Source organism: Gigantopelta aegis, chromosome 10 (genome assembly GCF_016097555.1).
Source record: "Gigantopelta aegis isolate Gae_Host chromosome 10, Gae_host_genome, whole genome shotgun sequence".
Lineage (NCBI taxonomy): Eukaryota > Metazoa > Mollusca > Gastropoda > Neomphalida > Peltospiridae > Gigantopelta > Gigantopelta aegis.
The window spans coordinates 35,424,330-35,446,514 of NC_054708.1; the positions used below are offsets into that span (position 1 = coordinate 35,424,330).

A 22,185-nucleotide genomic window follows, 5' to 3' on the forward strand; every position below is an offset into this window, starting at 1 on the left:
ATGTGCTCATGACAGACGTGATTTTACCTTTAGTGAATTTAAGTACAATCCTCTGAATTTCCCGGCGGATGTGTCCAAGTCAGGGATGTGAATAGGCCTACCTGTCAAACAGTTGATTATCTGTTGAAGCGTAGGGCACGTGTAACACACGGCCATATATATTACTATCAGTGACGTAGGAAGGTGCCAAAAGGTGGTTGGGGGGGGGGGGGGGGTACACTTTTATATTTACACACTTTTACACTATTATAAAGCAAATAAAAAGCAAAATATCTGAAAAGAGGGGGCACATGCCCCCCCCCCCCCCCGCTACCTACGCCAGTGTAATATCTTTACTCCGCCGCTGAAAAAGCTTGTCACCACACATTAACATTCTCATGTTTAGACAGTTAAGTGTAATGATTCTTAATCCGTCCATTCTACATTCAGATCCGACTTGTAAATTGGCTGGAAAAAACATTCCGATTTTGTAGGATGACCTGAAATATATAAATAACATGTTTTACATTGTGGATATGCTGGGTGTATTTTCTGTTTGGTAGCCACCCTGAAGTACACGACCTGTATCCCAACGTGCTGTATAAATACATACATGCACTTTGACAGAAAGCGTCGCAATATTCATGTCGGCTGAGAAATAATTGATTAAAAAAATATCTTCTACTGTGTCTTAGAAAAATTTAACATGTCACTGTGCAAATACGAGGGGTGGTTGTTAAGTTTGTGGCAAATGGTAGAAGGATATGCGGTATGAAGTTTTGACTGATATTGTGTGCAGTTCTCAACTTGTTGAATGATTACACAGAAAGTTTGAAGTTATCTCTTCTAGTTTTTCTGTTATTCGTAATTTAACATTGACACTCACCGGTTCCTGATAATTAAACCGTGAAAATGAAAAAAATCAGTCACTGTGCAGTCATCTGCTACTTCGGTCTCAACGTTTTAACACCCAAGGAGGTCCACGAGGACATGGTGGCCACACTTGGGGAGGATGCTCCTTCGTCACCACACAGAAGACTATCGCCAAGATTCTTGACACCATCATGGTAGATCGACGAATAGCACTGAGCTAGGTATTTCCAAGGAACGAACTCCAAATATGTCCAGGACAATGATCCAGTCCACAGCTCGGGGCAACCACAGGAAGCCTACAACGACGGCCACCAATCGGCTAGGTTCCAATATGATGAGGTACTCTCGGCAAACTAAGTTTAAATATAACATGTAGCTCCCTTTTTTTACCTTTCCGTGAACCGTTCCAAAATGCGCCAAAATTCCCTCAAGAAATTGCGCAATACTTTCCTTTTTGACTTAATCCTACAGGATATTCAAAATTCAACAGGTCCCCTCTCCCACCCATGCCAACCCTTTCCTGTCCTGAACGGAGGAGCCGACCGAGGATGGCACCTGCGCCCATGACAGGCGTGCGCTACGACAGCGTGTTCTTAATGTGCATGTAAAACCCTATGACCTGACCTGACCTCCAGTCCACAAATCCAAAGTGGCCATGACTACCATCCAGTAATGTGGATTCGAACTGATCGAACATCCGCCCTATTCTCCTGATTTGGCACCCTCTGACTACTACCTCTTCCTGAAGACGAAGGAGCTTGGTGGTTGCTATTTTCCGTCAGATGATGACGTCATGGATGCTGTGGCAGACTTCCTGGAGGTTCAAGATGCCGCCTTCTGCAGGAAAGGGATCCGTATTCTTCATGACCGTTGGACTCAGTATGTTACAAGGGGATTATGCAGAAAAATAAATGTGTTTCATTTTCGAAAACTGCCTCCTTCTACCTTAGGCCACGAACTTATTAATCACCTCTCGTACCTGTTTATGTATTTGTAGAATATATTTTACTTGCTTTATTCTAAACAAAAAGAGGTCAAATCTGAAGATTCCCAGTCTGGAGCTCCACGCGGTAAGACGTGTTTGTTTCGCTTGTGCACACTGCACGTGCTTTCGTGTGCTCGACTTGGGGGTCCTTCATTTCGTTGTTTTTGTCAGCTAAATGAAGTTTTCTACTGGGATGTATGCGGCCATTGGAACTGATTGAACGCTGGAACGCTTCTCGTTTCGACAGCCTGCACCACCAGGTTGAATATTTTTTTAGCGAGATTCCTTGCCTCCACGTCATTTCTCCGTCTGACTGTCGACTTGTTTTGTTTGTGACTTGTATGACGGCCATTCTGCAGAACGCCACGGTTGTTCGCGTTTAGTCTCTACGTGTCCGAGCCTGTCCTAACAACACTGGAAGATTGACCGCCACACTCTAAGAAGAAATAGGAAGCGGGGTCAGCCCCTACTACTCTTTTTCTAGACTTTACCTTGCTTTATAGTGATACCATCTCGTATCCTCCGGAGTCGGGCCCGTCCGCACCACTATACCAACCCATGACGACTGGACTATACCCTAGTCTGATACTCTCTCTCGTTCAGACGGATCCGGCTTCTCAAGATCTGTATTTCAGCACAGCACTACACCTTCAACGTCTATCGACTGTCAATCTAGGGGTTTTCTTGACGGGATGCAACCCATCTCGTCCCTTTAAGCTGTGCACCCAAACGGCCTTAACAAGGCCACTCGCGTGGACATATCGATCGGACTTTAAACTTTTCGATCTACGTTCAAAATTGTATGTCGAAATTACTTCTTTTTTAAAAATATTATTGAATAGTCCGATCCTCTCTTCTTTCTCTTATTTATTTTTGGACTGTCCTTCTGAAATGCTCAAAATTATATAAATATTCGGCCGAGCAGTCAATTCTTTTTATTTTTGGCTTGTAACCTTTTTCGGGTTTTTTTTTATTTATTCTATTAACTTTTTTACTAATTGCTATTTTCAAAATTCTGCCCATTTTCAACCTCCCCCCCCCCCCTCCCCCCTCCATCCCGAGTCAGGCCACCGATCTTATCGGAGGTCGGACTCGGGATGGGCGAATTCGAAATTCTAGTGGTATATGGGCACGTTAAACTAGTTATCATCATCAAATCTGAATTTGCGCTAGCTTTTAGATTTTACTTAATTAATATTATTTAGAAGTTTGAGCACAATCCTAATGTATGTATAAAAAAAATTATGCATGTAATTTATTTAAAGTATAATTTTAGTTGTTAGAAAGGATTTATTAGTGAAAAACTACACACAGTGGCAGGAAACTTTAAAACCCATACCTGTCTCGTGAGCTATTACATTAAAGTACTTGGGTACTCCAGTCTAATGGAGGAAGTACTAAATACCGAAGACGACTGGTTCCTTTTTCTAATGCGCATTCAGTATCTCTAGTGAATTATATAGCCATATGACCATGAATGTAGTCTTGTTTTCCAACGTGAGCGAAAACGTGTTTTTGTTTTGATATGGTTAGAAAACGACACAGACATTCGTTGATACTGTAAAAACCAGCTATGCAGCATGATGATGTATGTTGAATTTGTCAAAAATAGTTGCTTAGTTCCAATTTAATCCTCATATATGTAGGCCTATTTACTTCAGAGAGACAAAGAGAGGACAGTTTCTGAGTGTTTTAATATCTTTTCATTATTCGGTCACCCGAAATATGCCTAAAAATGGGTTTTTGGTATATTTACAATCAAAAAGGTTTTGGAAAGAGTTCGACCCGTACCTCTCTATAACAAAGTGTCAAAGACTAACCCTAAGAGTAGTAAGACTGACCCTATGCCTAACCACTAACCATTGAAAGGAGGTACGGGTCGAACTGTGTCAAAGTTTTTCCCAATAAAAAAAACCTCACTAAGAAATAATTCTGCCAAAATTGTATCCAATAAATGTTTTTTTTACTTTGTTGACAGTTTATCAATATCATATGATTTACAAAGACGACAATCCCAGTTCAAAATAACATTAAACTTTAAAACAACTACGGTTGACTTCACCATTCCCCAGGTCCCATCCATCGCAAGAAAGCTGAACCAGAAAAAATGCCCACAGGCCGAAAGAGCTGCACCATGATACTTGTAGACTGTATTTGTGTAACAAAATGTATTGGAAGGTAGCGCTTTCCTCTCCGGGTAACGGATGATTTAGGTCTACTCACATTTGATGTTTCATTAACTCTAAAATCTGTTCTGTTCCGCATTTTACCAACAAGGCTGAAACAGACAGATGCGCATGTTTAGGCCCAAAAACATTATTATGACTATATTTATGCTTTGTGTAAATCATATAATATTGATAAACTGTCAACAAAGTAAAAAAAAACACCCACTTATTGGATACAATTTTGGCAGAATTATTTTCTTAGTGAGGGTTTTTGATGGTAAATATGCCAAAAACCAGGTTTGGGGCATATTTCGGGTGACCCTTTTAATTTATATTAGGACTTGCTAGTCAATCTCGCCATTCCCAATACGATACATAATATTACATTACACAATACGATACATAATATTAATTAATTTTAATAATGGGAGGAATAGTCAAACAATTATTCATATTATTTACCGACCTCAGCTGAATGCTAGTGAGTGAAACTAAAAACTTGTTTTTGTTATAATTTTTATGAAGGAAAGACTTCTGGAAGTTCCATCATGCATGCTAATACTATCACTAAACCTAAGCCTGAATCATGGAATGTTCGGAAGTCTTGCCTTTATGAAACTCACTAACTTTCTCGATATCTTGACTGAGATCTGAGTTTCGTAAAAATTATATCTTAACGAGAACAAGTGTGGTATTTTATTTATTACCCACTTACAAAAATGTAATATTTGTCTGAAAATCCATAAATTTCATCATTTTGAGAATGAAGGTACATGTAACCATTTTGGACTGAGGTGGAATGATCTTAGAGACCTCTGCTGTACAGTTTAATCCAGTGTAGCCATTCAGGGCTAGCTCTGGCACTCGCCAACTTCACCAATTGCTAATTTCAAAAACAATTGGCAAATGTTATTTTAATTTGGCAAAATAATTGCATTAAATAATTGATATTTTTATAGAAACGACTGGTTTTGTGCAATGTTTGATGTTTAGTAGATAATTTGGCAAAATAATTGCATTAAATGATTGATATTTTTTATAGAAAACAACTGGTTTTGTGCAATGTTTGAAGTTTAGTAGATAATTTGGCTAAATAATTGATATTTGTATAGAAAACAACTGGTTTTGTGCAATGTTTGAAGTTTAGTAGATAATTTGGAAAAATAATTGCATTAAATAATTGATATTTTTATAGAAAACAACTGGTTTTGTGCAATGTTTGAAGTTTAGTAGATAATTTGGCAAAATTGTCTGCTGACCCAGAGCTAGCCTTGACACTTTGCAAAACATTTTGTTATACTAATGATAGCCCAGTGGCAAAGTGCTTGTATGATGCGTGGTCGATCTGGGATCGATCCCTGTTGATGAGTCCATTGACCTATTTCTCCTTCCAGCCAGTGCACCACGGGTGGTATGTGCTATACTGTCTGTGGGATGGTGCATATGAGATCCCTTGCTACTAATGGAAAAATGTAGCAGGTTTCCTCTCTAAGACTCTTTGTTAGAATTACAGAATGTTTGACATCCAGTAGCTGATAATTAATAAATCAATGTGCTCTAGTGGTTTCGTTAAACAAAACAAAGTTTATACTAATGACAAATCAAATTTCAAATGTGATATTAACAACTTCTGTACAACACTGATGATGCATACAGTATTATTACGACAACAAGTGGCAGTGTTCGAGATTACATTTTTTGGCCAGTATCCCAGTTGGATACTAACATTTCAAAATCTGGTATCTCACCTGAGAATTTAGTATTATATGGCATCCCGGTGGGATACTGGGTTCTTGAAGTCTGGTATCCAAAATTAAATTCTGGTATCCCCGGGATATCGGGATACCGTTAATCTCGAACACTGAGTGGGTAATAAATAAGAATACTTCATGAGTCACTGCTAGATACCATTTAGCCCAAAAACTCTGCTGTCCAAGAGCTAGACGGCCATTTGAATGGTTTATAACAACTTTCTCAGTCAGAGATAACTCTATAATGAAAATAGAATTTTTGCCTAACACTGGGTATATATTTGACAGTGCAGAATTTAGCTCAGTTGGTAGATCACTCGCCTATGGTGCTTGGGCCAGAGGATCGAATCCCTGTTAATGGACCCATTCTTTGATTGGGCTTTTCCCACGACGGATATATACATGTATATATCACAGGCCATGATATGTCTGCTTAAAAAAATAAAGGAAACATGTCAGAATTACCAAATATTTGATAATTGATTTATCATTGTGCTTTAAACTTAGTATATTTGACACTTTAGGATTATTTGCAACTGTATTTTACTTGTAGACTGACTTGTTTTTTCAGGTTATCTGGAGTATCATCAATGGTACCTTTTGCTCATTTAAAGTGAGGTAAGCTTCAAATCAAATTTTTCTCTCATTAGGTGGCACAATTTGCTTGTCCTACACCCAAAGCCGTCTGTCCTACAGACAAGCCTCAATGTAGATTCCTGTAAATTATACTGAGGAAGTGTTTGTGACTATTAGTAAATAACCGTCTTTTCGTTACACATGCATTAGATAAGTTACATGGATTTTATTCTGGATCGACAAATGGGAAAAACTTCGTAATTGAGAAGCTTTTAAAATCAAAGTATATCAAAATCCGTAGATGTTATGAAAATCCAGGAAAATTGTAAAATTTGCAAATGTCATTTTCCTACGTCAGATGTTTAAAAAAAAAATTCAGTTGGATCATGAAAGGTTGTGGATAATAAAAATTACTTACTAATAGATTTTATTCCTTTAAAATATAAGAAGAGATGGTGTGCACAATTTGTGTCAAAATATTATAATTTTATTAAATTATGTTGATAAATGGAGAAATATCCTTGTAAATGTTTTTAAAAGGTCAAAGCTAATACCTAAAAAAAAAAAGGTCATGGAATCTAGTTGCTGACTCCTTACTATATTTCTTTCAGAACAAAATCACAGAAGTTCTGTCGGAATGAATACAGCTTGACGGGGCTGTGTAACCGATCGTCGTGTCCACTGGCCAACAGTCAGTATGCCACTGTGCGTGAGGAGAAGGGTGTGTGCTATCTGTACATGAAGACCGTGGAGAGGGCGGCCTTTCCAAGCCGGTTATGGGAAAAAGTTAAACTGTCAAGGAGTTATGAAAAAGCTTTGCAACAAATCAATGACAACCTTATTTATTGGCCAAAGTATGCTATTACATTTTTATTACCATTAAATTACATTTATAATACTTTACAGTAAAATCAGCACTGTTAATAGACAACTGATGAGCAGTTTCTATACTTGTATTTTAGTAACATACTTACTGGCGGACTTCGATTTTACGTGTTTATTGAGATATCCAGTCAAGGAAAATTGATTGTCAGGTGATGCATTAAATTGTGATGTAACAGGCGCATATGCAGGGAAGGGTTTTCACATTTTGAGTGATAGAAATATTTGCAGCATATGCCTTTAAAATAATTTTATTGTCTACAGCAGTGTAACAACTTAAAGGATATCCCTTCTCTGAACAGAAAGTTATTTAAAATAAAAACTTGTTCAGTATGCTTTGATTACAAATTATGACAGTGATTTCATCTGTTTGTTTCATTTTACAGGTTTATAAAGCACAAATGTAAACAGAGGTTTACAAAGATAACTCAGTACTTGATCAGAATTCGAAGATTAACGTTAAAAAGACAGTAAGTGCAGAATGTTGATTAAATGTGATGTTTACCCAAAGGTATTGTAAAAGAGTATTATTATATTAGGGATTAAATATATAGTCAATGTTTTGTGTTTACTATTTCACAGATAATACAAATGTTAGGAAGAATTTAGAATCACTGAATGTATAATTAGAAATGATTAATGTGTTAATTTTTATCCATCTGTATAGCATATGTTTTAAATATATGTTACATAATATGCAATTTAAATTGAGCTTTTAAATATTTCTAAATATTGGAATTTTGATAGTTGAGATGGACGACAAAGCCATAATATTTCCAAAGTTGTGAATAAATCAATAAAAGGTGTAGTATAAGTTGTTAAGAGTAAAATTCCACATTGTTTTTCTTTTATTTGCAGAAAGAAATTAGTGCCATTAAGTCGGAAGATTGAAAGACGAGAGAAACGAAGAGAAGTGAGTTATTGAATGTTTCATTACATGCACTGCATATTATCTCTGTGTTATGTTTAGTTTAGTACTTCAAAGTTAAATAATAGGGGTGGGACGTAGCCCAGTGGTAAAGCACTCACTCCATGTGCGGTCAGTCTGGGATCGATTCCCATCGGTGGGCCCATTGGACTATTTCTCATTCCAGCCAGTGCACCACGACTGGTATATCAAAGGCTGTGGTATGTACTACCCTGTCTGTGGGATGGTGCATATAAAAGAAGCCTTGCTGCTAATCGAAAAGAGTAGCCTGTGAAGTGGCAACAGCGGATTTCCTCTCTCAATATCTGTGTCTTAATGCCATATAAATAAAACATTTCTTTCTTTTTCTTCAAAGTTAAATAGCTTCTCTTTCATGATATCTGATTTTTTCATCCTGTAGAAATTACTTAAAAGTTAATTGATTGTGATTACTTGTTGCCAAACAGCTGAACCAACTAATGTACACCAGTAGTGGGGAAGCATGGCAGATGTTTTTGCCTCTTAATGTTGTATGTGACCATCAGACACTTTTTAAAGTTGCAATGTTAAGCCAAGGCCAGGCATATAGCACTGAACAAGAAAATAACTTGAATCATGAAAGTGCCGTCAGATTGGGAAGCAGAGATAAACTTCAATAGAAAAGAAAGGAATGGTGTCATTTGGATGAAAATAAACAGGGCAGGGACTTATTTAAATATTATCGTCTGTGTATTGTGAATGAGGGACATTTAATTACTCTCTGTATTTTCTCTTACTTTCAGGAAAAAGCTTTGGTTGCAGCACAACTAGACACAGCTATTGAAAAAGAATTACTTGAAAGGCTCAAGAAAGGAACGGTAATAATTTAGATTAATTTGTAATCATTTATCAGGCCCTAATCTAGGATTGAAAAAGTAGAAGTGACTTCTCCCTTTATGGAAAAAAGGGGGAGAAGTTTAATTAAAAAAATAGGCAAAGTGAAAATTTATCGGTACATTTCCGCATTTGATCAGAATAGTGTTAAAATTAAAGTAATTATTTGTATGTTCTGGCATTACTGAAATGAATGTGGCTGAGGATTAATGCTTGACTGGTCACAGCAAATGGCACAACATGCGTTGATGTACAGTCTGTTATCAAAGTTAAAACATAGACACAGTGTCATGTTTAAGTAAAATGTAGATAAAACAATGACCAAAATTCGAAATATTTGGACTTCAAAAATGTACTTTAAATTTTATGTCATTCACCATAAGAATGCCAAAACTTCCCACCTCACGCATTTACATTTTAACAAGATCATTGACCACAATATACCTACAAATACAGTATGATGGTCGGTCAATATTCTTTCTTTTTTGTTGGTGTCCGTTTTAGTGTGTTAACATATATCGTTTCCCTCCTTGATCACGTGAAATTTGTGATGGCAGGAACATGTACAAGTTCCATCTACTGTGTTCCTGTATTGCTGTTTTGTTTGTGTTTCAGTATGGGGACATCTACAACTTCCCGACTCATGCGTTTGACAAGGTGATCGAGGGGGAGGAAGTGGATGTGGAAAGCGAGTCTGAGAGAGAGGATGAGAAAGAGGGGGAAGAAGAATCGGAGGATGTGTTGGAGAAAGAGATGGAAGAAGAAGATGACGACGAAGTAAGATTCTTGACGTACTCTATTTCATGGGATGGGATCTAACTCAGTCAATACCTTGAGATGTTTGGATCAGATGATCAAACCCCCCCCCCCGTCAATAGACCAATTTTGTCCCCCATTCCAACCAGTGTCCCTCGATTGATATATGTCAAAACCTATGTCCTGGGAAAAGTGCATATTAAACAAGATCCTTTGCTGGTAATGGGAAAATGTTGCAGGTTTCCTCTAAGACTACATGTTAGAATTAGCACGTTTGATATCCAGTAATAAATCAGGGAGCTTTAGTGGTATCGTGAAACAAACCTTGTTCTGTTTTTCACTGTAACTAGGTTGGTTCAATATTAAACCAGTGTATCTATAGTTATCAAGATTTATGTCTTTGTTTCTGGAAAATGTACATATGAAAGACTGTTTACTACTAAACAAGTTTGAACCTATACATTTGTAGATGATTTTTTTTTCACACCCAAATGAACATAAAAGAAATAACAGACAATACTTATAATTAAATTTGAATCATACTTGCCAATAATAACACTAAAACTTCATACTCTATTTTGAATTGTTTTTGGTCCATAAACAATAACGCTCAGTAAGACAACTTGCCCATATAAAATGACGTCATCATATAGGACATTCCTGTACAAATTAATTTCCTGACGAATGTAACAGAAATATAATTATTATGAGGTGGCAGGCGCTTTTTTTCATTCTCTAGACCATATTCAACAGTTACGAAGATATCATTTTCATGGCAGTCTTATTGATGTTATTTTTCAATACAATTATTCTGTTTATATTAACTGTTCAACTCTTTTGATGGTATGCCTTTATCAAAATTGGAAATTTGATGGGTATTATGTAACTATTGTTTTATGGTATACTATACAAGTGAAAAAATATGAAAATATGTCATGTTTTCAATTCCTAATGTTTCAGGAGGTTGGTGAAGTGGAATATGTGGCAGCTGAAGATTTTGAAGAAAGCGACGTGTCCGATTTGGAGGTTAGTCTCGTTATAATATTAAATCATCATTGAAGTAGTCTGCATTAAAGATGAAACTTATTTTACTTTTTAACCTTTAGGATACTGCAGACAAGATATCTAGCATGACATCTGTCAGTAAATGTGACGGTGTGTAGTGTGGCCGATTTTCCTGACTTTAGACCAAATGTTGCAGTTTACATGATATACTAACTTGAGAATGGGAGCCATTACTGGATTTTTAAAAACGTAGTTCTTGTTTCAATCCTGTGGAAAGAAATATTAAGCAGAAAATCATCTGTTGAGGAACAAAATGACCATGGCTGGCTGCAATTTATAAGGCGTGAAATGGTAAAGTGCTCGTCTGATGAGTGGTCGGTCTATGGGCGAATTGGGACTATTTCTTGTTCCAGCCAGTGCACGACAACTGGTATATCAAAGGTCATGGTATGTGTTAACCTGTCTGTGGGATGGTGTATATAAAAGCTACTAATAAAAAAATGTAGTGGGTTTCCTCTCTGAGACTAGACATGTCTTACTTACCAATGATTAATATATCAATATTCTCTAGTGGTGTCATTGAAAAAAACCCATTGAAACAAAATTTTGTTATATAAATCTTGATATCCCCCACCTCCTTTAGTATAATGTAATTGTTTTAAGCTCCATTAGCTATGTTATTTAACCTTTCTTCACCTAGTAGTTCATTGTTGGTTTCGTTTCTTTCAGGACATGGATGAAGAAGATTCTTCTGATGTAGAATCGTCTTCAGAGGATGAGAAATCGAAAAAATTATTACAAAAGAGAAAGAGATCCCATGTTGAAATTGAATACGAGCAAGAGACAAATAGACCCTCCACTTCAAAAGTGAAAGCAGTTTCATGATGATACCCAAAAACAATACATGTTTAAAAACAAAACAAAAAACTGAACATCCTTGCCTCATTCAGATGAGTACCAGCAAGTACCGGTACCAAAAAAACATCAGGAAAAACAGAAATGATCTGAACAGAAAATAAAAAACATTTGTATTTTAACTTTTATAATTAGTTCAAGCCGAAATGACATTTCATACAGTATTCAAGTAGAATACTGAAGTACAGAATATAAACATACAATTATGAATGTAAGAAATGTATTTTTTTCTTCTTTTTTTTTTTACATTTATGTGTGTAAATATTATAGAATTAAGATACATTGCCACTTTTAGTTTAATGAATAATTTCCTAATCCTTCAGTTTTAAAACAGTCTGAATATGTATTAAAGCAACTATTAAAACTTAAAAGTGGAAATTTCGAAAGTACTAGTCATAGGAACTTGAATTGGACAAGCTGATTAGGAAACATACTGAAATATCATTGGATTGTGACCAAATTACATGGGAAAAAAAAAAATGATATAAAAAAATGTAAATTTTAAAATACTGGTTGTTTTTAATTTACAAGTCGTATACATTTTAACCATGACTAGTTTCTGCAAGGTTTTTGAATGAGCTATTGGAAAGTGAATAAAAAGACGTGTTTCTCATACTTGAAGGGAGTATTTACGTAGCCCTTGTTTATTCTGTTATTCTTTACAACCAATTGTGGCATAAGTCAAGATTTATGCTGGACAAATAACATTTAGAGCCATTTGGAGAATAGTTTGAAAAATTGGTAGCCAAATAAAAAATATTATACTGCAAACAATATAACAGTAAAAGTTCATTAAATATTTCAGTTTAATATGCGGATTGTTTATCGAGTTAATTACAAACTATACTGACACACAATGAAAGTGCAAAACAGATATTTTTCAATATTTTGTTGATTAATGAAAAATATATTTATTGGACTTAAAATAACAATTTATGAGAGGAAGCCATTGATTGGTCCTTTTGTGTGGGTTTTAATCCTGGTTTTGTTCTCGTTACACATACAATAGCATAAACACACAAAATGGTGTGAAATGCATTCACTACATACGCAATCATGCTGCATGTGAAATGCCAGTATGTGGACACATAAAAGTCACTTAACAGTGTCATATTCCTCATCAGATTAAGAATGCCACGACTAGGAGTAGAACAAAAGGAGTGGGCATGGTTCAAGGGAGTACTTCGCAAAACCATGTTGCTAGGACCATTGGAGTCCATCCATCAACTATTGAACGTCATCAACGGACCGGGAGTGTCTGTGATCGACCATGACCTGGTCAACATCCCATTTATGACCCCATGCCAAGATTGGCAGATTCGACGACACCACCTCTGTGACCGGTTCAGAACTGCGACAATGACAGCAAGCAACACGATAGGATGTCATGGAAAGCCTATCCATCCGTCGACTCAGAACGGCTGGACTTGGATGCAGATGCCTGTACAACGGTAACATCATGACACCACGACATCGTGCTGCTAGACTAGTTTGCTCTCCAGAATGGTAATCATCCACCAGCCTTTTACCGGATCTCAGATGAATCCCGTTCCTCCGTCTCCTTTGCCGATGGAATAGCACGTGTGTACAGGAGACTTCATGAATGGTACGCTGACGGATGTGCGAGGGAACGTGATCGGTTTGGCGGCGGTTGTCCGATGGTATGGGGGGCAATCAACTGATTTCAGGAGTGATCTCATCATTGTCCATGATGCCCTTACAGCCCAGTGTTATGTTGACATTATTCAACAAGACAATGCCCATGCACATACTGCAAGAAGTACCCAGGCATTCCTGCAACAAGCCGGTATCACCGTTATGAACTGGCCCGCCGTTTCACCGGATTTGAACCCAACTGAACACATATGGGATGAATTAGGACGTCGTGTACATCACCGCGTAACGTCGCTGAGCTTGCACAGGCGTTGCAGGAGTGGAGGAACATTCCTGTGGCTTATTTGAGATGTTTGTGCCAATCCTTTCCCCCGTCATCTTCACGTCTCACAGGCCAATGGTGGACACACCAGATACTGACCTTGATATGGGGAGGTTGAACTTTTCGATTACGAATGCAACTCGATTACTGATGATAACTGGCCATGTTTCCATGTGAATGTATCTCATGAATACCAGTCATTAATGTCGTATTACATTATCCATCAATTCATTAATAGTTTGACTTCATTAACTTTTGGCAAAACCCCTCCCAAAACAACATCTGCCTGATGAATGAATAATGAATAAAATTGACAGTTTTGAACATATTCTATATATTAGTCCCTTACCAGTCCAACCGGAAGGGACTGTGGGTTATGTACGTCTGTTTCCCGGACTGTGCCTCAAGATTTATCATGTAGCTGCCAATCAAGTTTGACTTTCATAATAATTTACCCATGTTTTACAGGAGATAAATACTTATTAGGCCCAGGAACGAATATGTACATGTATTGCTTTAGCAGTACTCTCAGAATGTTTGTTATTATGTTAATTCTATAATAGTTGCCTTGCATGTAAGGTGAAATCAAACAAACAAACAGGAAAAAAACAACCAAACAAACACAAACAGAAAATAAGTATTGGTTTAATATGCATGGTTTACTAATTAAGAGGTCCACAGATTTTGTACATAACAAAGTAGATTTTTAAACTATTTTTTTTAACTATCCTTTGTTGAAATTAAAATCTTCATTAGTCACAAAAAATATTCCAAGTTGCCATATTATTGCATTGTTGTTCATAGATTTTGAACTTGTTGTGCTCATGATTCTGTGAGGAATGATCAGTTTTGTACTGAACGCCGATATTCCGTCATCATCAAGGTCTGCAGAATGACATTCACAGTGTTTTTCAAATTCTTCTTCCATATGTGTACTGACAATACATTTTTAAACAGGTTTTGATAATTGCACATCACTGCACCCGCGTTACCATTACTTAGCATCTTTTTCCAGGATGTCTCTTCTAGGAAAGAGGTGATACATGTCACAAAACTGACATTGACAAAGTGATTACACTAGATCCAATATAAGTTAAAGCCAACACACAAACGCACATCACTTCACAGGGGAATCAACCAAAAACCTGCAAATAAACAAAAAGAAAATTGATATACTATTGATTTGTTGAAATTGATATGCCATTAATTCCAAGTTATACATAGTGATTTTTATTTTGTTTTATTATTAAACTTACTGGCTGGCACTAGCAACTTCAAAATAAAGACTTTACTATAATTTGTATGGCACTGCCATGAACTGCATTCTGCTTGATTGTTCATAAATAGAACAAAATGGCAAAATGCAGATAAAAGATCCCTAATTGATACTAGAATCCATTTGATGACTAGGTATGTGTGATAATGCTAACCACTTACATTGAACAGTAAAAAATCATGACACTGCAACTGTAGGTATAAAATGATATTTTAGTGTTTTTCCAACTTGATGTCAATGGTTATGTGCAAAACATTGTAGTCACTTGACCACTTTTGACTAAAAGGATATGGATGTTTTAATTTGGCCATTGTCATTATTGTAATAAACAAATTACATCAGCTATATTTTACATTTTAAATATGTGGAGTTTCTATTTTGGCTTGGTAAAGATCAATTACACGGGAATAACTTAACCAAAGTGATGGGGGATTGATCTTATGACCCACATCAGCTAACAGGCGAGTCATTTCCAAGTCCCTTATGACAAAGATGACACATTAAGAGATTCCCTAGACTAGCTTTGCCATTGTTCACATACTGACCAGTTTCCTCTTGTGATGACAGCCTGTTTGCGGACCAGCCGTTTCTTGTCATCCAGCACACATTCCAGACCCTTGAGAACCACCCTGCAGTGGGGCAGGATCATGTGACCAGGAAGTGATGTCATCGAGTCAAGGCTTTTCAAAGCTGCTATCCTTACTTGCTGCAAAATGTGTAGAATATTTTAATGAAACGTTTCCAGAAATGCTGACCAGAGTGTCTTTCTGATAATTTACAATCAATACTGCATATAGACAATTTCTAATTAATGTTTACTAATACCATCACATATGAAATTGATAAAGATATATTTATTAGTAATTTGCTTTCAAACACCTAATACTGATATTAAAAAACCCATACTGTATGCAGGCCTTTTTATAACTAGTCAAATTAAGTTCCTTGTTAGCAAAACATAATTAATGTAATCAACACAGAATGGAAGGTTTTCTCTTCATAATGATATTCTTCAATGAGTAAAAAACATTTTTAGTCACGAGTGAATTAAGATTAAAACCAACCACCATTTATAAGTATTGAAGAATTTGATCCAAATTCAACAACGGAGTAATCTTTGAAAATCACTGGTGTTAGCTGATCTATTCTTACACTTTTTTCACAAAATATATTCACACCTAACACCAAACTTACTTTGGAAAGAACTGAATGCTAACATTCCTAAAATTATTTCTTTTTTTGTTTCATTACTCACTGTTTATCCAGATAGTTTTTTTTAGATACATTTTAAAACAACTCATTATAAGATAAATGCTACCGTATGTAATGGCCACTGATGTAGTATTGTCTATATCTCTTACCATGAACCTGCCGGTCTGGGTCAGCTTTAGAAGTTGTGGAATTAATGAATCAAGATGTTTTGACAGAATCTCTGGTGCATCTTGGGAAAGCTCGGCCATTTTGGTCACCATAGTTATCTGTAAGCTTGTATCTTCATACGACAAGGACTGCACCAAAATGGGCATCAGCTGCAATAAGTATTTTTAGAATCATCAAATGTACACTCAAATGAAAACTTACGAACAAAATAACTGTAAATCAACTGATGAGATCGGCAGTTTATTTTAAAAGTGAAAATATTCTTTCCTAGAATTACAAAAGGCTGCAGATTTGTTGTAAAAGTCTGTGATTCTCCACATCAAAGGAGATACTAACTGGCTGAGCACCTGTTTGAATGTTGCTACGGAGTGATCACTTCCTCCAAAGAGTCATCAGAACTGCTCTCAAAGTACAGTGTCTACTCATTATGTCTATGGCTGGTACACAATTTAAATATAGATTATTACATCATTGGAAATTATTTTATTCCCCGGACCAGGAGTATTATAAAGATACGGGCTCCCATTTTCGTACGGGAGACTGATTTTTGCCCAAATTAAACGAAAATGCCTGAATCTGGATAACATTTATTCATAGTAGCTAAACGGCTAAATAGGGTTGCAAACAAATAACTATGTATTTTTACATGGATTAATAAGGGGGGGGGGGGGGGAGAAAACCTTAAATTCAGGCAAAAATGACAGATATTTGGGCGAAATATGCTAACCTGATACCTTTTTACCATGTATTTCCATCATTCTACCCTTAAAAGTAGTTGTAATCCATGTAAAAAGTGTACTAAATATCATTGTTACAAAACAAGTGAACTTCCCATGTTAGGATTTGACTGTACGAAAGTAAACATTTTATCTAGCAAAAACAAGTATGGTATTTTATTTGTTACCAACCTTCAAATAATGTAAAATCTGACAATTACTTCAACACAATGAGTCATGCGAATGCACAGAGAGAGAAGACAAGGGAAGATAACGTTGCTTACAGAAACGATGTCATTTAATAAATAATATGCACCTAGTGGTACGTACGAAATTTGCATGACACACAGTTGTTCACCAGGTGGTTAATAAATTTATTTTATTAGCAGCAAGATATCTTTTATATATGCACATTTTCAGGAATGTGAATTCTCAGCTTTTTTTAGATTTCAGCTTTTTTTTTGTGTGTGTAAAATTATTTTCACAAGGGGTGGGATGTAGCCCAGTGGTAAAGCGATTGCTGATGCACGGCCGGTTTGGAATCAACTCCAGTCACTGGGCCCACTGGGCTATTTCTCGTACCAACCAGTGCACCACGACTGGCATATAAAAGGCTGTGGTATGTGCTATCCTGTCTGTGAGATGGTGCATATAAAAGATCCCTTGCTACTAATGGAAAAATGTAGCGTGTTTCCTCTCTAAGACTATATGTAAAATTTACCAAATGTTTGACATCCAATAGCCAATGACTTCAATGTGCTCTAGTGGTGTCATCCCAATAGCCAATGACTGGATCCGATCTGAAAATATTACCTACATTTATGTGCTACAGCTTTCAGCTTTTGTCATTTCAAAAAAACAGACCCTGAAATATTACCTTTCTAGCTTTCAGCTTTTATCATTTCAGCTTTTATTTTCACAACACAGACTGGATCAGATCTGAAATATTACCTACATTTATGTATAGTGTAGAGCTTTCAGCTTTTAAAAAAATCATTTCAGCTTTTATTTTCACAACACAGACTGGATCAGATCTGAAATATTACCTACATTTATGTATAGTGTAGAGCTTTCAGCTTTTAAAAAAATCATTTCAGCTTTTATTTTCACAACACAGACTGGATCCGATCTGAAATATTACCTACATTTATGTATAGTGTAGAGCTTTCAGCTTTTAAAAAAATCATTTCAGCTTTTATTTTAAAATGGGTATCACATCCCTGTTGGAAAAAAAGAGAGTGACTAGAAGATATGTTTTATCAACTATGGTAAACAGTTCTGTGACAGAGCAACATCAACAAACTTGGAGATAATCAACTCAAGGAGAAGATAACTCTGTTAGCACTCACTGCAGGGAGCTCTTCAGTTAACACTTGTTTAGGCAGATGAGTCAGAAGATGGGACAAGGCCACCAAATAGAACTTCTTTTCTACAAAGTAAAACAGAAGATTGTACCAGATGTGTAAAAAAAATCTTGAACAGGCTTAAATAATGCTTTTTTTTTTTTTTTTACATCTCTGTCATGTCCTAATATGAAATATCTAATATACATATTATTAAGTCACACATATGTAGAGTATTTCCATAGATACTGAAATGTAGTAAACTGCAAAATAATGTTTAGACTGCTAATTTAATTTTTAGTCAATTGGTTGCTCTAACTTAACATCAATTTGAATAGACTGGTTGCTAAAAAAAATAAAAATTTAAATAATAAAAACAAAAAAATGTGTAGAAAACTTGGATAATTTTCACTTTTCATGAATACTTAACCTGACCTCTGACCAATGCATGTCAGAGGTCAGGTTAAATATAAAAGAAATCATATTTAACCTTTAAAAAATCTAACAAATAAAATAAAATGTGGACCATAGATGAAAAATTGTGAATAGGGACTATTTTTATAAGCTGGTCAAGTTTCATAAAAAATACTTCTTTAAAGAATGGACATATTGTTAAATAGAATACAAATGTACATAACCCGTTCAGATAATATTCATGGCTGAACCAGTGATAACAATGACTTACCTATTGATGTATTGAAACCTTCCACCAGTTTACCAACATTTTCAACAAACAGTCTTTGTCTGTACATGAACTTAATGTCGGCACACATGCTGGTTGTCATGACGTCAGTGCCATCTTCTACTATCACCCGGAACCCGTCTGCTGCTTGTAGTCCAAGGATGCCATCTTCCAGAATCAAAACAAGCTGAAATATTACATCACTCACAATTAGAATCACAACTCTTTTAAAAATGCATATATATGATGCATAGACAGTTTTCAAATAAACTTGTAACCAGTAAAAAGTCTAGACATAAGTCATTATTAGCTTCGCAAATCAAATGTAGTCTACTTTGTGAATATTATTTTACTAGTAGGCAAAAAGGTTGATAAAGCTGAATAAAATCACATCCCTAATTAATAAAAACTACCAGGTATTGCAGCAGGATTATTGTAGTTGGTGCACGAGGTCAATGGTAGGTCATGACTCAAAAAAAGAAATTTAAATGTCACAGAATGAAAAATGAAAATATTCCAGATTTCTGGATTTTGGTGCTACCCTAAAACTGCTCCTTTCCTTGTTGGTTGATGAACAGATCACTGTTGTAGTATTTTTCAAAACGCTCCAGATGTTTCCTAAAAGCATCTAATTCAAAAGGCCAACATGACAACATTCCTCCAAAGTTCAGTCACTGTGTTCTGTTTTCATTATTAATCAATATTTATGTTTGTGGACCCCATGTTTAAACTTATCTTGAACAGCCCTGTGCAGACTACCTCTAAAACAAGCACCAGAAATAAACAACTTGGTAGGCTATCTGCTACAAAATATTTTGAGGGTACATAATAAAAATGAAATAGACCATAAGATCCTTTAGTAGATGGATCTGGGTTTGAAATGTTTTGGAACTTGCCCAGTATTTCATACACTTTGACATAACACAGTTCCTTTAGTATGATCAATCTTTAAATTATAATGTCATATAGGCTACATATCCATTAATTGCAAGATTTAATGAATACTTAATTTTACATTTAGTACCCTTTAGTGAAAACAGGTGTCAAAAATAGCTGGTCAGCCTTGACTTCCCTTTGACTGTCAATGTTGTACTGGAAGCAGTTTCTTAGGAAAGACTTCCAAACATTCCAGCATGCTAATACTATCACTAAGCCTGCATATACTGAATGCTGGAACGATCAGAAGTCTTGCCCTTTCTTACCTGTGAAGTGTACTCTGCTGCCAGGGGATGAGCACGGAGAACGAGAGCCTTGGTGAGCCAGACCCACAGTCCGAGTGCCCGCTGTCCGTGGTGGTACGTCTCGGGGTTGTTGTTGTTAAACACCAGTCTCTGGCGGCAGTTAGACAGCAAGATGTCCAGCTCGGCATCTAGCAAAAAGAAACAGCAAATTAGAATTTCTTTCCATGTTTCTGACAGTGAAATTAAAATATTGCCACATTAATGGTCAATTATCTACCAATAAATGAATAATCAATAATAATCTCAAGTGATTTTGATGCAAATGCAATTCAGGTCGCATAAAAATTGATTAATTCACAATTCAGTGTTCTAACATTACTTAGTGTGTTTTTAAAAACGGCAAGAACCTTTTTGTTTTGACATTTCAAGACAGCAGACCATATAGATTGATGACAAAACCAGTTTTATAAGAATAGACAAAGGTTATCAAATTTAAGCCTCAGTACATTGTAAATATTTTATGTGTGCAAACGACCCCGTGTTACCAACCATTTGGCAGCTTGTTTACAATGCCAGCATAGCACTTGATAGCTGATAGCCTGGAGTAGTCGTGATCGTTCTCAAGTGACATGATAAACAGTGCATCCAGCAACCTTGTCCTCTCTGGAATGACAAGCTGCAAAAAAAAAAAAAGTAAGTACCTTTGTGTTTTGTCATAAACAGTCTTTCCATGGTTACTCAAGTCATAATAAAACATATATGCAGTTGTTGTTGTTTTTTGCTTATCACATGTTAAAAAAATTCCTACAATGAAAACATGAAACCAATATTAGCACTATGATGACCTATTATTATAATAAAAGTTGCCCTCTATATATGAATTTTAAAAAATTTACTTAAGAAAATGCATGTACTATATAAATACAAAACATTTGAAGCATACTATTCAACACCTGGTTGTTATACTCAAATCTGTCGTGTATAGCTGTGTCATATACGGCCAGGGCTACAGACTTGCAAAGTAATAAGCAAACAAGCATTCTGAGAGTACTGCAATACCTGATCCCTCAATATTTTGAGGTATTGCGAAAAAACAGCCTGGAAAACTATTAGTGGGACAGACAGACAGACAGTCAGAATGACAGTGACGAAACATATGACTAAAAATTGTTAGGTGTAATTTTGATTAGAACATCACTTGTGTTGTAACAACTGGTTGCTAAGTACTGTTGAAAACCTATCCCCCAGCATATACAATTGTATACTGTAGACTCTATGCTTTAATAGACTCACCCATATAACAGCATGACTTTGATCAAGTCTTTGAGTCAAAATACTTTTATAAGTACAGATCTTAAGAGTGATGATCAGTTTTATTAGTGTAGTGTTGTAAGTATAGTATTATAGACAAGCAGACACATTAAAAAATAACAGAACAATTTACAAAAGAGAATATAGAGTATTTTTAGATGCATTCTCATACACTCATAAAATACTAAATTAATTTCATACAGGGAGTTAGTCTCCAGTAACCAAATTCGACACCCAATAGTTGATGTATTATTGGTGCTGGGGTGTCATTAAACATTAATTTATTTCCATTTCCAGAAAACAAAAATATATAGAGGCTATTTCATGGGTTTTTTCAAATACGATTTTTATGTCAACGAGTGATGTGTGAAAACATGGTTTTCACACATCACTCGTTGACATAAAAATTGTATTCGGAAAAAACACCATGAAATGGTCTATTTATTATATACATATTTCCAAATTTTTGACAATATCTTTCACTTTTTGGTAATATCTTTTCGCTTATTCTATCGAAAACTCGTAACGTCATGATATATTTCTTCCTATGGAACTTTGCCAGAAAATTTACTTGATCATAGACTTTTAAAAAGAAATTTGAATAAAATTTATCTTTATTAACATTTATTTAACAATACTGCGGTGCAAACATACCTGACAAAGCGATCCTTCAAAAACTCCCACAAAAAC

At 35.8% G+C, this 22,185-nt stretch overlaps 2 protein-coding genes across 2 annotated transcripts in view; one reads left to right on the forward strand and one right to left on the reverse strand.

Annotated features, from left to right (window-relative positions):
- Positions 1-3,287: 3,287 nt before the first annotated feature.
- Positions 3,288-12,177, forward strand: LOC121383158 (protein MAK16 homolog). Its single transcript, XM_041512985.1, has 9 exons — positions 3,288-3,425; positions 6,328-6,374; positions 6,944-7,186; positions 7,601-7,684; positions 8,073-8,127; positions 8,904-8,978; positions 9,610-9,771; positions 10,711-10,776; positions 11,485-12,177. The coding sequence occupies exons 1-9, from the start codon at positions 3,411-3,413 to the stop codon at positions 11,638-11,640; spliced, it is 903 nt and encodes a 300-aa protein (XP_041368919.1). The 5' UTR covers positions 3,288-3,410; the 3' UTR covers positions 11,641-12,177.
- A 2,058-nt stretch (positions 12,178-14,235) lies between these two features.
- The window catches only part of LOC121384078 (MMS19 nucleotide excision repair protein homolog), a 44,010-nt gene continuing 36,060 nt past the window's right edge, over positions 14,236-22,185 (reverse strand). Inside the window, exons 19-25 of the mRNA XM_041514300.1 lie at positions 20,734-20,860; positions 20,206-20,372; positions 19,007-19,190; positions 18,328-18,407; positions 16,244-16,411; positions 15,428-15,588; positions 14,236-14,751 (exon numbers count right to left, since the gene is read on the reverse strand). Of these exons, the coding sequence (XP_041370234.1) occupies positions 14,724-14,751; positions 15,428-15,588; positions 16,244-16,411; positions 18,328-18,407; positions 19,007-19,190; positions 20,206-20,372; positions 20,734-20,860 (915 nt within the window). The 3' untranslated portion in view covers positions 14,236-14,723. The remainder of the gene's footprint in view (positions 14,752-15,427; positions 15,589-16,243; positions 16,412-18,327; positions 18,408-19,006; positions 19,191-20,205; positions 20,373-20,733; positions 20,861-22,185) is intronic.

Bases quoted from the DNA above. Each gene is read 5' to 3' on its own strand.
- LOC121383158 (XM_041512985.1), top strand. The intron at 6,375-6,943 runs GTAAGCTTCAAA...TATTTCTTTCAG, and splicing joins TTTTGCTCATTTAAAGTGAG to AACAAAATCACAGAAGTTCT. The intron at 10,777-11,484 runs GTTAGTCTCGTT...CGTTTCTTTCAG, and splicing joins GCGACGTGTCCGATTTGGAG to GACATGGATGAAGAAGATTC.